This window comes from Chiloscyllium plagiosum, chromosome 13 (genome assembly GCF_004010195.1).
Source record: "Chiloscyllium plagiosum isolate BGI_BamShark_2017 chromosome 13, ASM401019v2, whole genome shotgun sequence".
In the NCBI taxonomy this organism is placed as follows: Eukaryota; Metazoa; Chordata; class Chondrichthyes; order Orectolobiformes; family Hemiscylliidae; genus Chiloscyllium; species Chiloscyllium plagiosum.
The window spans coordinates 12,020,743-12,033,423 of NC_057722.1; the positions used below are offsets into that span (position 1 = coordinate 12,020,743).

The following is a 12,681-nucleotide window of genomic DNA, read 5'->3' on the forward strand; positions in this document are numbered from 1 at the left end:
GATAGTCAGGTCTGTGTTTGGGGTATGTGTGATAGTCAGGTCTGTGTTTGTGTGTGTGTGTGATAGTCAGGTCTGTGTTTGGGGTGTGTGATAGTCAGGTCTGTGTTTGGGAGGGTGTGATAGTCAGGTCTGTGTTTGTGTGTGTGTGTGATAGTCAGGTCTGTGTTTGGGAGGGTGTGATAGTCAGGTCTGTGTTTGTGTGTGTGTGTGATAGTCAGGTCTGTGTTTGGGAGGGTGTGATAGTCAGGTCTGTGTTTGTGTGTGTGTGTGATAGTCAGGTCTGTGTTTGGGAGGGTGTGATAGTCAGGTCTGTGTTTGTGTGTGTGTGTGATAGTCAGGTCTGTGTTTGGGAGGGTGTGATAGTCAGGTCTGTGTTTGTGTGTGTGTGTGATAGTCAGGTCTGTGTTTGGGAGGGTGTGATAGTCATCAGGTCTGTGTTTGGGGTGTGTGATAGTCAGGTCTGTGTTTGGGTAGGGGTGACTTTGGGGGAGGGCATTGTTTTGTTGGATCTGTTCGGGGTGAATAGTTTGGGTTGAGGCATGCGCGGACGGTGGAGTAGGTCCTCGGGGCCAGCTGTGGTGCGACATTGAGTGAGCTGGCCATTAGATCTGTCAGTAAACTGTGTGACATTTCACATTGGTGTATCCAAATGTGTCTATGGTGGGTCTCCACTCTGAGGTAATTGTCGTTGCCCATTGGGGAGAGTTCCAGTGGAGAATCAGCTTGCTGTGCGATTAAACTCCCTAGGAATCCTCCACGTGTGTTTCTTGTAAGGGGTTCCACAGTTTCTGGACCAAATCTCCCAATGTATGCCCCATCGCCAACAATCCGGAGACAGAAGATTGAGGCCAATAGACAGCAATATATGAGGAAATCTTAAATTTGAAACAGCACCAGGAAATGGGAGTGGATGCAAACATTGCTACTGACACTAGGTGGCAGTAAACACCAGGCAAAAAATGCCTGGTTGTGACCTGCAAAACTTAGACTTTTTACAGTAAACATGGAGAGCAAAAAAAGCACAATCTTTGCAGATGCGTCTGCTCTGAGTCAATCTCCTCTCATTAGTATAATGTTGTATTCCTTTACCTTCATGAGTTTCTCTAGCTTTCTCGTAGATGCATCTACAGATTTGTTTCTTCATTCATGGTATGTGGGTGTTGTTGGCTGGGTCAGTATTTATTGCCCTGCCCATTCTTGCCCTTGAGAAGTGTTAGTGAGCTGCTTTCTTAAATCTCTGCTGCCCATATTGTGTAGGGGCACCCATAGTACAGTTAGAGAGGGAGTTCCAGGGTGTTTGATATATTTCCAAGTCAAGATTGTGTGTGGCTTGGTGGGGAATTTGCTGATGGTGATGTTGCCATGTATTTGCTCCCTTGTCCTTCTGGATGGAAAACGTTGCTAAGTCTATTCAGTCCTTGTTATAATTCTCGAGGACTCTAGTCCCAGTATAGTTCAAGCCTACACTATCCCAGCAACCTAGCCCAGTTCCCCAAGAACCAAATCCCAGTCCTCCCCCACCACATATTCAACTCTCTGAACCAGAAATCATTCCCTCTGCGGTTCTGCTTTCTTAGTTCCTAGGTGTTCACATTCAGTCAGCAAAACCTTTCTGTTAGCCTTACAAATGCCACTGGTGCCATTAAAACTGGATGCATTCCCTCTCTCTCGGTCCCCTCCAGCTTCAAGGAGATGTCTTTAACCCTAGGCATGGGACAGGCAACACAGCCTTCGGGACTCACCCTCCCAATTACAGTTTCTATTCCCCAGCCCCTCCCTCACCATACGGTCCATGCTACAACAATATTCCTATTTATTCCCCATCACCGCCCCGAGCTGAATGGTCTCAAGCACCACAAAGCTGAGTGGTCAGATTGTTAATCCTCCTTGCAGCTTCTGTATTTCTTGATTCAAAGTGCACAATCTTCAAAGCTGTCAGACAATTGCTCGCCATTTACCTTCTGTATCCTCTCCATCACACCCTCCCGTCCCTGAGGTACATAACAAAGGACGTGACCATCACTTTCCCCTCCGTGATGTATCCATGGTGATCGGATCTCAGACTTCAGCTCATCATCTCCGTGCTGTCAGAGATGCCCTCTTTTTAAATGTGATATTAAAAGGCTCGACCATCCTTCTCAGGCATATATAAAAGGTCCCATTGCATTATTTCAAAGGAATTATCAATGGGGTTTAGGCCATTGCTTCTCTGCTAACTGACATCATTAAAACAAACTGTCTAGTAATTATCAGGTTACTGTATAAAATGTAGCTGCATTAGGCCAACACCACGTTTCCTGGGACATACTGAGCTTGCAAAAAGACATTACAAAAAATTCAAGCTATTTTCCTTCCTGTCAAAAATTCAGCAATTTGTTTTTGAGTGTAGGGAACATCCAGCAACTGTCCACAGAAGCTGAACTAAGCTCACAACCACCTGATGAAGGAGCAGTTGGACTATAACCTGGTGTTGTGTTATTTTTGACTTTGTACACCCCAGTCCGACACCAGCACCTCTACATCACAGTATGGACAGAATCCCAGGCTCCAGCTCACAGTGCAGTATTCCTGAGTAAGACGCTATCTTAAAACCCCAAAACCACAAAGAAACATTAAACACTTTAGCTCAAAAACTGACACCCTCCAGTATATAATAATGATTAATAGTTACTTGCACTCCCCCAGTCACCCCCCACTTGCATTTTTCAATGCTCATATGCATTAACCACCTCACCTGGAAATGTTTGCAGCAATGCCAGGCTCTGTCAAATACACAGGCACATTCCACAACTTCCCTTGCTAGCAATTCAAAACCAAAAGAACTGCGGATGCTGAAAATCAGAAACAAAACCAGAAATTGCTGGAAAAGCTCAGCAGACCTGGCAGCATCTGTGGAGAACGCAGAGTTAACATTTCGCCCACTCACCCTTCCTCAGAACTAGGGAAAATGTCAGTTTTTATGCAGAAAATAGGGTGGAGGAAGCGGGGAAGGAGTAAACTATAGGCAGAAATAGAGCCTAAAGAGAGAGGGTGAATTGGACAGACAAGGGAGTGGATAATGATCAGGCTAGGAGAATGAATGGCTCTTAATGGGCACTATTAGTGGTTAACAATAGTGTGTGTGTAATAGCAGACCATGTGATAACAAGGCCTGATGTGTGGGGGAGTTGGGTAAGGACATGGGAGAAGGTGCCTTAGTCGTAAAATTATTGAACTCAATACTGAGTCTAGAAGGCTGCTAGGTTTCCAAACAGAAAATGAGAGCTGTTCTTCCAGCTTGCACTGAGCTTTGTTGGAGCACTGCAGCAAACCTGAGACAGAGATATTGACCAAGGAACATGGTGGGGTGTTGAAGTGACAGGCAACTGGAAGCTCAGGGTCTTTTTTGCGGGCGGAAAGTAAGTGTTCTGCAAAACAGTCTACGCTTCATTTCTCCAAAGTAGAGGAGACCTCCATCCCTCACCATCACTCTGTCATGGATGAGTTCACATTCAGTGTTGGAAGTAGTTTTCACAAACAGTTGAGTGTAACAGCTACGCTTTTTAGACAAGTGGTCCCTCCCTCTGCCACTGGTGAAGGTGGACTATGGTGTATATTGTGTACAGGATGTATCTACCAAACCCCTGATCATTACCCATTTAAAAGGACGAGGGTGGCAGACACAAGAGAGGCTATCTCTGAGCAGTAAAACATTCTGACTTGGAGATATATTGCCTGCCTTTCACTGGGTTAGAGTCCTGGAGTTCCCTCCCTAACAGCACTGTGGGTGTAAGTCAACCACATTGATCCAAAGTGGTTGAAGAAGGTGCTTAAACATCGCCTTGCTGAGGGACATTAGGAGCAGTTAATAACACCCACAAACAAATAAAAACACGACCAAATATATAACACAGACCGCTGCATGCAATGCGAATGCCCTATTAAACTCCAACAATTTCATGCAACTCAAGTTACAGTGTATAGTTCCTGAAAGCACATATAGATTTACATAAAGAATAGCATGACCTACAAAGAGCCCTGGGAAGATTGACAACTCACTGGGTGCCAGCACATAGAGATCTGCTACAGTTGGTTGGAGCTGAGCACTGCCCTCGCGATCCTGTCACAGCACTCAGACTGGAACATCCTGAGTGGTGAAAGGGGGAGGAATGGGGTGGCTGGGGGTTGTTAATGATGATAGCACAACTGCAAACAATGTGTAAGGTTCAAAAGTAAATTGCTCGAAACCACACTGGCAAGTAAAAGGAGAAAAGCTCAAATCCCTGGACCGATTCATTCCCTCAGAAGTTGGAGCATGGCAGCTTGAGAGTTAATTGACTTGATAGTGGCATCTCATATTCCCTGAGAGTCTTGTTGAACCAGGCCACATGCTGAGCTCCTTAAATTACTGCAACTGCACTGGGAACTCAACCCAGCCGCGAGTGCATTGTATCACAGTAAACTGGGTAAAGAAAGGGCTTGTGTGAGCCTGGATTGGGTTTTGACTGGCCCACCTTGTTTAAACCTCACCGCCCTCCTCCCGAAAGCCAAGCATTTGTCCAACCTTCCTGATATTGCCCCCTTTGTTCCAGCGTCAGCTTTTGTCTGATCTTGATTCAACAAAGTGCTTCGGATATTTTACATGAATAGGAACATCAACTCCACACTTTGAGATGGATAGCAGCCTAAGGGTGTGTCAGGAATAGCAATATATCAATTTTTTTTAAAAAATCTAGCCTAATGGTGAAACTTATTGCTGAAGAGGACTCTGCTACGGATTTCCCGTCTGGGAATCCTGGGCATTATCTGATGCAAATAATGTTCTGGACTGATTTTGATCATCTCCAGGAAGAGGGGAGGAAGGTGGTGTGGCAGTTGGAGAGGAATTTGCATTATTGCCCCCTGGTGTTCTCTCTTTTATCGATTCCCTCAAAGAGTTACCAGGCTGGCAGGTTTGATGGACTAGTTGCTCTATGTCTGCCAGTCATTTCCATATGTTAAAGGTGATTTGCAAATGTACCAGGCTCTTTAAGAGAAGGCAATGCTCACCATTTGTCACCTTGCAGCCCAGTGGCAGTTATCGGCAGTTGAAGCTGAGACCTTTATTGCCAGTGTGTTCAGAAACTATGGAAAACTTTCTCAGTATAACCATGTGTTGCACTTCTGGTGAAAGCATACTTTAGGGAAATCCTTGTTATTTTGAAAGTGTTTCTCTCTCTCTCGAATCCGTGTTAATGGTAGACCAGTGCCTTCTGGAGACCCTACTTCTGTGCAGACCCTGCTCCATGCTGAGCTGGCTGGTCGGTCGAGTCAGGGGGAAAGACATGGAGAATATGGACATCAACCATAGGATCCTGGCTCCCGGGCACTTTCTAGGGACTCTTGCTGGGAAATTTATTTCCCTGTGGGTGTCAGGTGAGGAGGGTTGGAAACAAGCTGTGAGGCACCTCACAGTCAAATGGTCAGACCATCAAGGTAGAAATAGAGGGAGGATTCAGGAAACTGTCTGTGCCAAGACACAGAAGATGATGGGAGTGGAAGTCACCGTAGTCCCAAAGGACCACAGCTGCTCTCTGTTTAGAAAGAGTTACAATTTAGTGGCTGGTTTAAACCAAGGGTCACCACATCCCAGGTGAAGGGTGATACTGAGAAGACAGGACCTTTATGGTGATGTCAGCTAGGGACCAAACCCACGTTGTTGGCAACATACTGCAAACCAGCCATCCAGCCAACTGAGCTAGCTGGCCACATAGACAGAGTGATTTGGAATGAGATCTACTTCCTAGTGTATGACAGGGAGATAGTGGCGCCTGACAGTGCTTGGAAATTGTCTCGACCCAAAACGTGCGGACATTTTGGATAATTGCTCACATGGGCGCCAGTCAACCTCAGCAAGGAGCTGTGTAGTTATTTGATCAATAGCATGAGGATAAGTCTAACTGGTCCAAGTTCCTGTTGATTCATCGGGGTAACAGTAAGACGAGAAGGTCACCTAGTTTCTCAGAAGCATGTACACACACACACACACACAGGAAAAAGCCACATTGTGTCATTCCCACCTACTGAAAGGCCATCCCTCACCCTGGCAGGTGATCTATGTTCCCACCAGAGTGGCCCCTGACACCACTCCAATTTGCCCTATCCTTTTGGGGGGGTGGGGATGGCTTGGGGTTCCATGTGTGCTAAGCGCACCACAATTTCCTATCCACACTGGTTAGAACCTCAAAAAAAATCAACATTTCATGTGCAATTGTTTGTGCAAGTGTTGAATGTTCAGGACACAAACTGAGTACCTGTTGAGAATGGGCAGGGTGTTTACGGTTGAATTCAGCTCCCTGTGTTACAACAGTGATTACATTTTGAAAGTACTTAATTGCCTGTAAAGCATTTTGGGGTGTCCTGAAGTCACAAGAGGCAATGTATAAATGCAAAGCTTGTTTCATACAACTTTAAAAGGTCTATGTGTGATTCCACATATCTTAGAAATGCTGCAGGGAGATTTTACTGGAATTATACCTGAAATGAGAACATTTACTGAGCTGGAGACAAGCGAGGACTGTTTTCCTTGAAGCAGAGGGGGCTCAGAGTGACTTAGTAAAAGTGTTCAAATAATATAGGCTGCTGCATGGGGAGGAACAGCTCCAAGTGGCAGGAGAAGACCAGATTAGCTAAAGAAGTTGCTGTACTGTTTTGCATGGCAAGTTATTCTGACTTGGTGTGTAAAGCCTGCAAGAATGGTAGGTATTTCAAAAGGGAATTAAACACTTTCTTGGAAAGGGAATATTTACAGGATTACGGAGACAGAACAAAGGAAAGGGAATGATTGAAGAGTTAATTCAAGCAGCTGGCAGTACCATTCTGTGATTCGGTCTAATAGATTTATCAGAGAGCATAAGTGTGTAAACGACTGTTAAAATAAAAAAAAGGAGAAAGCTATACATTGAGAGGCAGTGTGGAAATCACCATGTTGTTACTTAAAGTCTGTGAGAAGCATGAGCCTGTTGAAGTGGAACCAGTCTCAAAGTGGACCCATTAAACAGGAAAATCTTTGGACCTACCTCAGGTCAGAAACCTGAAAAGTTTCATCTCATCTGGATCTGTCGAGGGAACTTCAGTTCCCACTCCCGATCCATGTGGATGTATAAATGTCCCAGGAAAGAGGGGAGGGACATAGAGTTTGACTTAAGAGGAAGTGGGAAGAATATAAAACAACTGAATGCTTCTTATGAACAATGAGCAAGGACTCGATGAATTTCAGCCACAATATTCCCCACTGCTTATTAGTTTATCCACATTCCCTGCAGTAGAATTGTATGGAAATGAGGTGGGGCACAAAGCTGACACACTGGCAGTGGGTTAACCCTGTGGCCAATTGACAGGCATGTTCTGGCCGCCTCTAAATTCATCAGGCACAATATTTTGGCCAACGCAGCTACTTACAGAAATCAGACATTGGGCTGCTTGCTTCTGTTCATTAGTTAGATCATTTCTTGGTTAGGGACATAAAGACCGATGAAACCTCCACCAATACCACACTGCAAGAAATGTAATTCCAACAAGGGCAAAAGGAGCATGTCCTGGGTCTGCCACACTTAGGGCTCACTGGACAGGGGTTCACAGAAGCAATAAGGTGCAGATAAGGTAGTGTGAGCCTCAGGGAAACTGTGAGCATCCTCTCAGCCCTACTGAAGCACTTTGTTTAAGACCAGAGTGCTCAGAGAGTGATTAAAGTCCAGAAGAAGGGTTACACCCGAAACATTGACTTCTCCACCTCCTGATGCTGCCTGGCTTGCTGTGTTCTTCCAGCCTCCTGCCTGCCTACCAGAGATAGTTCAAAGGCAAGCCATGAAGTATTTGTGGCAGAATAGCAATGTTTCCATGTCTTTGAGTTGTGCTGCTCCACATTCTAAAGCACAAGGAGCCGCTGAAATAGATCAGCAAGTGGCTGAAAGGGAAAAGCCTGCATTAGATATGAAGCATTGATTGATCCCTGAACAGACAGCACCCGAGAATGGGGCATCAGATCTGTGAGAGGCTACAGCTGTCCCACGCATCATTAGTCAGCTACACAGCTGATGAGTAACATGTTACAATGACAAGACAAAGACAGCAAGCAAGGGAGCCACTTAGCAGATGTCCTGCAGCTATCGGAGATCAGTCTGTCAAAAAGAAAGCTTTTCACATTTCCTTACCAAAATCATTTGCTTCACAATTTCTTCACAGTGACCAATTGAACTGAATTTAAGTCAGTTTGTTTCTCCTGTATCTTTTACATGCACTTTTTTCCCTCCTTAGAGTCATAGAGATGTACAGCAGGGAAACAGACCCTTCTGTCCATCTCATCCATGCCCATCAGATATCCTAACCTAATCTCGTCCCATTTGCCAGCACTTGGCTCATATCCTTTTAAATCCTTCCTACTCATGTACACATTCAGATGCCTTTTAAATGCTGTAATTGTACCAGCCTCCACCACATCCTCTGGCAGCTCATTCCATACACGCACCACCCTCTGCGTGAAAACGTTGCCCCTCAGGTCCATTTTAAAATTTTCTGCTCTCACCTTAAACGTACACCTTCTAGTTTTGAACTCCCCCACCCTTGGGGAAAAGGCCTTGGCTTTTCCCTCAATTCTTCTTGAATAATAAGGAATCTCTTTGGAAGGGATGGGGGAAGGTGTAGGTGAGGAAGTGCTGGAATGATTAGCACCCTGCTTATGAGCCCCACAACGAACATGTTATGAAGACTCCTACGACCACCATGTCCCAGAGTAGGACTCGAACCCAAGAGTTGTTGGCTCAGAGACAAAGCTGCTGCCTTCCACAGAGTCAAGCTGCAGGGAAAGGGGAATTGATCCCACTGTGCTATATCAATGGAGCACAGTGATGGATCAGAACTTGCAGTTCCCTCCCTGTTCAACATTCAAGTGCCTCTTTCTCCCTGCATGGTGACCAAGTACCATAGAACATTCATCACCGAAACCCTTGCACTCCCTAAGCTCATGAGTATCCACACAGAGCTCCTTTGACAGCAATATTTTCCAGCAGACAGAACTGCTGAAGGGTTCTGCTGAGCCAGTTACTACCCCTCAACCATCAGCTACAAGGAGATCCAGATTACCATCAGTCTCTCACTGCTGGGGGGTTTTGGGAGTGTCAGGGTGAGGGGAGAGGTGATAAACATGGGACAACAGTTGTGATCCACAACATACTGGAAAAGCGTTAAAAATCACACAGCACCAGGTCATAGTCCAACAGGTTTATTTGGAAGCACTAGCTTTCGGATCACTGCCTCTTCATCAGGATGACCACCTGATGAAGGGGCAGTGCTCCGAAAGCTACTGCTTCCAAATAAACCTGTTGGACTATGACCTGGTGTTGTGTGATCTTTAACTTTGTACACTCCAGTCCAAAGCTGACACATTCAAATCATACTGGAAAAGAAGTATCATACCTGAGCATCCCCCGCACACACTTAAATGAAAACAAGCTTGAATTAATATTGTGCCTATTGTGATATACACACAATGCCCTCTAGAACTGACTATTTTGTTCTGCAACTTCACAGTAAAACATTTTTCCTCCACTTTTCTTACATTTCCCATCTTCTTCCAGCTGTGTCTTGTTTGTTTCCTGTTGGCTTTGCTTTCAACACAGCAGACTTGTTTTCTCCTTCTTTATAGCCAGCATTTACACCTAGTTTACATCTCTATCACTCCTTTACCATCATTCTTGTCTTTTCCTCTGGGCTTTGCTTCCCTCTCTGCCTTTAAAAATATGAATCACCGTTTTCCAGCTCCTTTCAGCTTGTAAGAAGAGTCATATTAGATTTGAAATATTAGCTCTTTCTTTCTTCACAAATGCTGCCAGACTTGCTGAGTTTCTCCATCACTGTCTGTATTTCAAATTATAAGCATTTGCACTATTTTGATTTTATTTGCATTTACTTAGACTGCATCTCGTTCGATTCAACAAAATATGTGGCGGCCATTCTTGGGTTAATTTATCAGGTCAACCTTTGGAGAAAAGTGAGGACTGCAGATGCTGGAGACCAGAATTGAAAAATGTGGTGCTGGAAAAACACAGCAGGCCAGGCAGCATCCGAGGAGCAGGAGAATCAACCTTTTGGGCATAAGCCCTTCTTCCTGAAGAAGGGCTTATGCCCGAAACGTCGATTCTCCTGCTCCTCGGATGCTGCCTGGCCTGCTGTGTTTTTCCAACAGGTCAATCTTTGACCAATCAGAGACAATTTGCCTGGTTTAAAATGGAAACCAAACTTGGTAGTTAACTGTCATTCATCATTAGCTGTTGCACATTCCATGGCAATGCTTTAATTTATCAGAATCCAGTTGCCAACCAACATCCTCTCATGCAGTATAGATACTGCTTTCCTTTTATAATGTTAGTTCTCGTGAATTGTCCTGAAGAGTGCAATTTGAACGTCTTCCACAAAATGTGTCTTTTTTCAGCTGTATTCAATTTCATTTCAAGTATAGTTTTTGTAACTTAGGAAACATGAAAACTGATTATCACTCATTAAACTCCCATAAACATTATTATGACAATTACAATATAATTTGCAGTTGGCTAATCTTCAAATTGATTTAATGATTAATTTTGTCCCGGATGCCAAAAAGAACGTTCCTCTTCTTCTTTGGAACAGTGCCATGAAATATTTATCTTTACTACCCTGAGACGGTGAACAGTGCCTCAGGTTAAAAGTCAATGGGCAGAGATCAGGAGCAGGAATCCTGGAATGCGCCACTTCCAAAGCAGGGGTGTGGAATGAACCTGCACTCATTCAACGTTAAATACTGCCAGGTGCAAAACCTGAACGAATGGATTTTTGCTTTGGACACCGCTCTTACCTTGGGGAGTGGGCAACGAGGAGTTTCAAACATGACGAGTCTCCCTTTGCTGCTGCGTAATGCGCTGGCACTGCACCATTGTCCGTCTCCATCGTGGCGTCACAGCCCTCCTGTAGCAACCACTGGACTGTGTCTGGTCGGCCAAACCGAGCTGCCAGGTGGAGGGTAGACGCACCATAGTCATCGCGGGCCTAGAGAGGAAACGTGTTGGTCAGCATGCTTCACGAGACCCCACCAGAGTTCCCAGCTCTTCCTATGCAGGCTAATATACTACCTCTGCTGATTCTAGTGGGAAATGTGCTCAGTTTGAATCCAGTTCTGGGAACATGTTGAACTGCAGCTCCATATTGCTTCTAATTGAGTGTTAGTTCATTACCGTTTTAATAATTTCTCTTAGTCTGACCCCAAACCTAACCTGAGCATCTTCAGATCAGGATGATTTTCTGCAATCTCCAACACAAACAGCCATTTACATGGGGAAACTGAGGGACCAGAACAGAATCAGCACTATTAGAGGTTTAAGAATCAGTTGGCAAAGCATTACTGAGGGATATGGGCCAAGCCGCAGGCAGGTGGGACAAGTTTAGTTTGAGATTATGGTTTGCATGGACTGGTTGGACCAAAGGGTCTGCTTTCATGCTGTATGACTCCAGAACTGATTCCACACCAGAACATTTTGCCCCAGATCACTAATCACAGCAACACTGCAACCTTCCTTTATTAATGAAGCTGCTCCACCCCCTTTTTGCTGACTTTTGGGGCAAGTTAAATACCCTTTAAAATTGCTCAGTCCTGGTCACCCTGCAACTACATTCCTGTACTAGCTATCGATGGCATATATTTTCCATTTGTAGTTGTGGTGAGCTGCTGTGGTACAGGGACAGCCATTATGAGCACGAGGAATTTCTGCAAGTCTTTAGGCTGTTGAGTACTCCAATCAGCATTGAGTGTTGCAGTGTTGTTAGTTTCAAATCCAATTCTTCAGGTGTGTTATGATACATCGCTGGAGTTGAACCCTGGCCTCCTTTAGGGACATAAGCACTGCAACACACAACAGCCATTGAGTGTTTGAGTGTAAATATTCCCAGCTTCTGTTCCCCTTCTTAAAGGTCAGTGTTTAACGTAGTGCTATTCTTCAGTGGATCCTCTTTCACTACATCGGGACCAGAACTATACATTGTCCTGTCTCTGAGACTGAACCACTTGAAACTATTTAGTTTAGCCTAATCTTGCTTGCTGTGGTAGGGATTAGCAGCCAATGTCTCCAAACTCTTCCTGTGACTTCTAGAGAGGTCAGTTTGCACAATCTCAATCTTCAAAGAAAACAGAACAATTTGTCATCGATCAGTGCAGCTTGCCAACACCATTTTTGTTCCTGGTCCATTCCTTCCCAGGCGAAGTATGAGGTGCTGTTTCTCCAGTTTCCATTTGGTCTCACTCTGACAGTGGAGGAACCTAAGGATGGGCATGTCGCCAGGTGAGTGGGAGGGGGAATTGAAATGGACGGTAACTAGGGAAACCGAATGCAGATTCGTGGGCACCAGTTCACAGAGCATCTAATCTCTGCAAGCATTAACAAACCCAACCTTCAGATTGCCATCCATTTTAATACACCTCCCACTCCGTCAGCGACATGTCCATCCTTGGCCTCCTCCTCTGTCAGAGTGAAGCCATACCGAAACTGGAGGAACAACACCTTGTATTTTGCCTGGGAAGCTCACAGCCCAGTGGCCTCAATATCAACTTCACCACCTTCAAACCACCCCTCCCCCCACCCTTATCTCACCACCTTCAAAACTCTCCTCCCCCACCCTTCTCCCATCACCTTCAAAACC

General features: G+C 45.1%; 1 protein-coding gene across 1 annotated transcript in view; it reads right to left on the reverse strand.

Moving 5' to 3' along the window:
* LOC122555768 (espin-like protein) overlaps positions 1-12,681 on the reverse strand; it is a 65,749-nt gene that overhangs the window by 46,985 nt on the left and 6,083 nt on the right. The window contains exon 2 of the mRNA XM_043701884.1: positions 10,847-11,037. Coding sequence (XP_043557819.1) covers positions 10,847-11,037 — 191 coding nt within the window. The remainder of the gene's footprint in view (positions 1-10,846; positions 11,038-12,681) is intronic.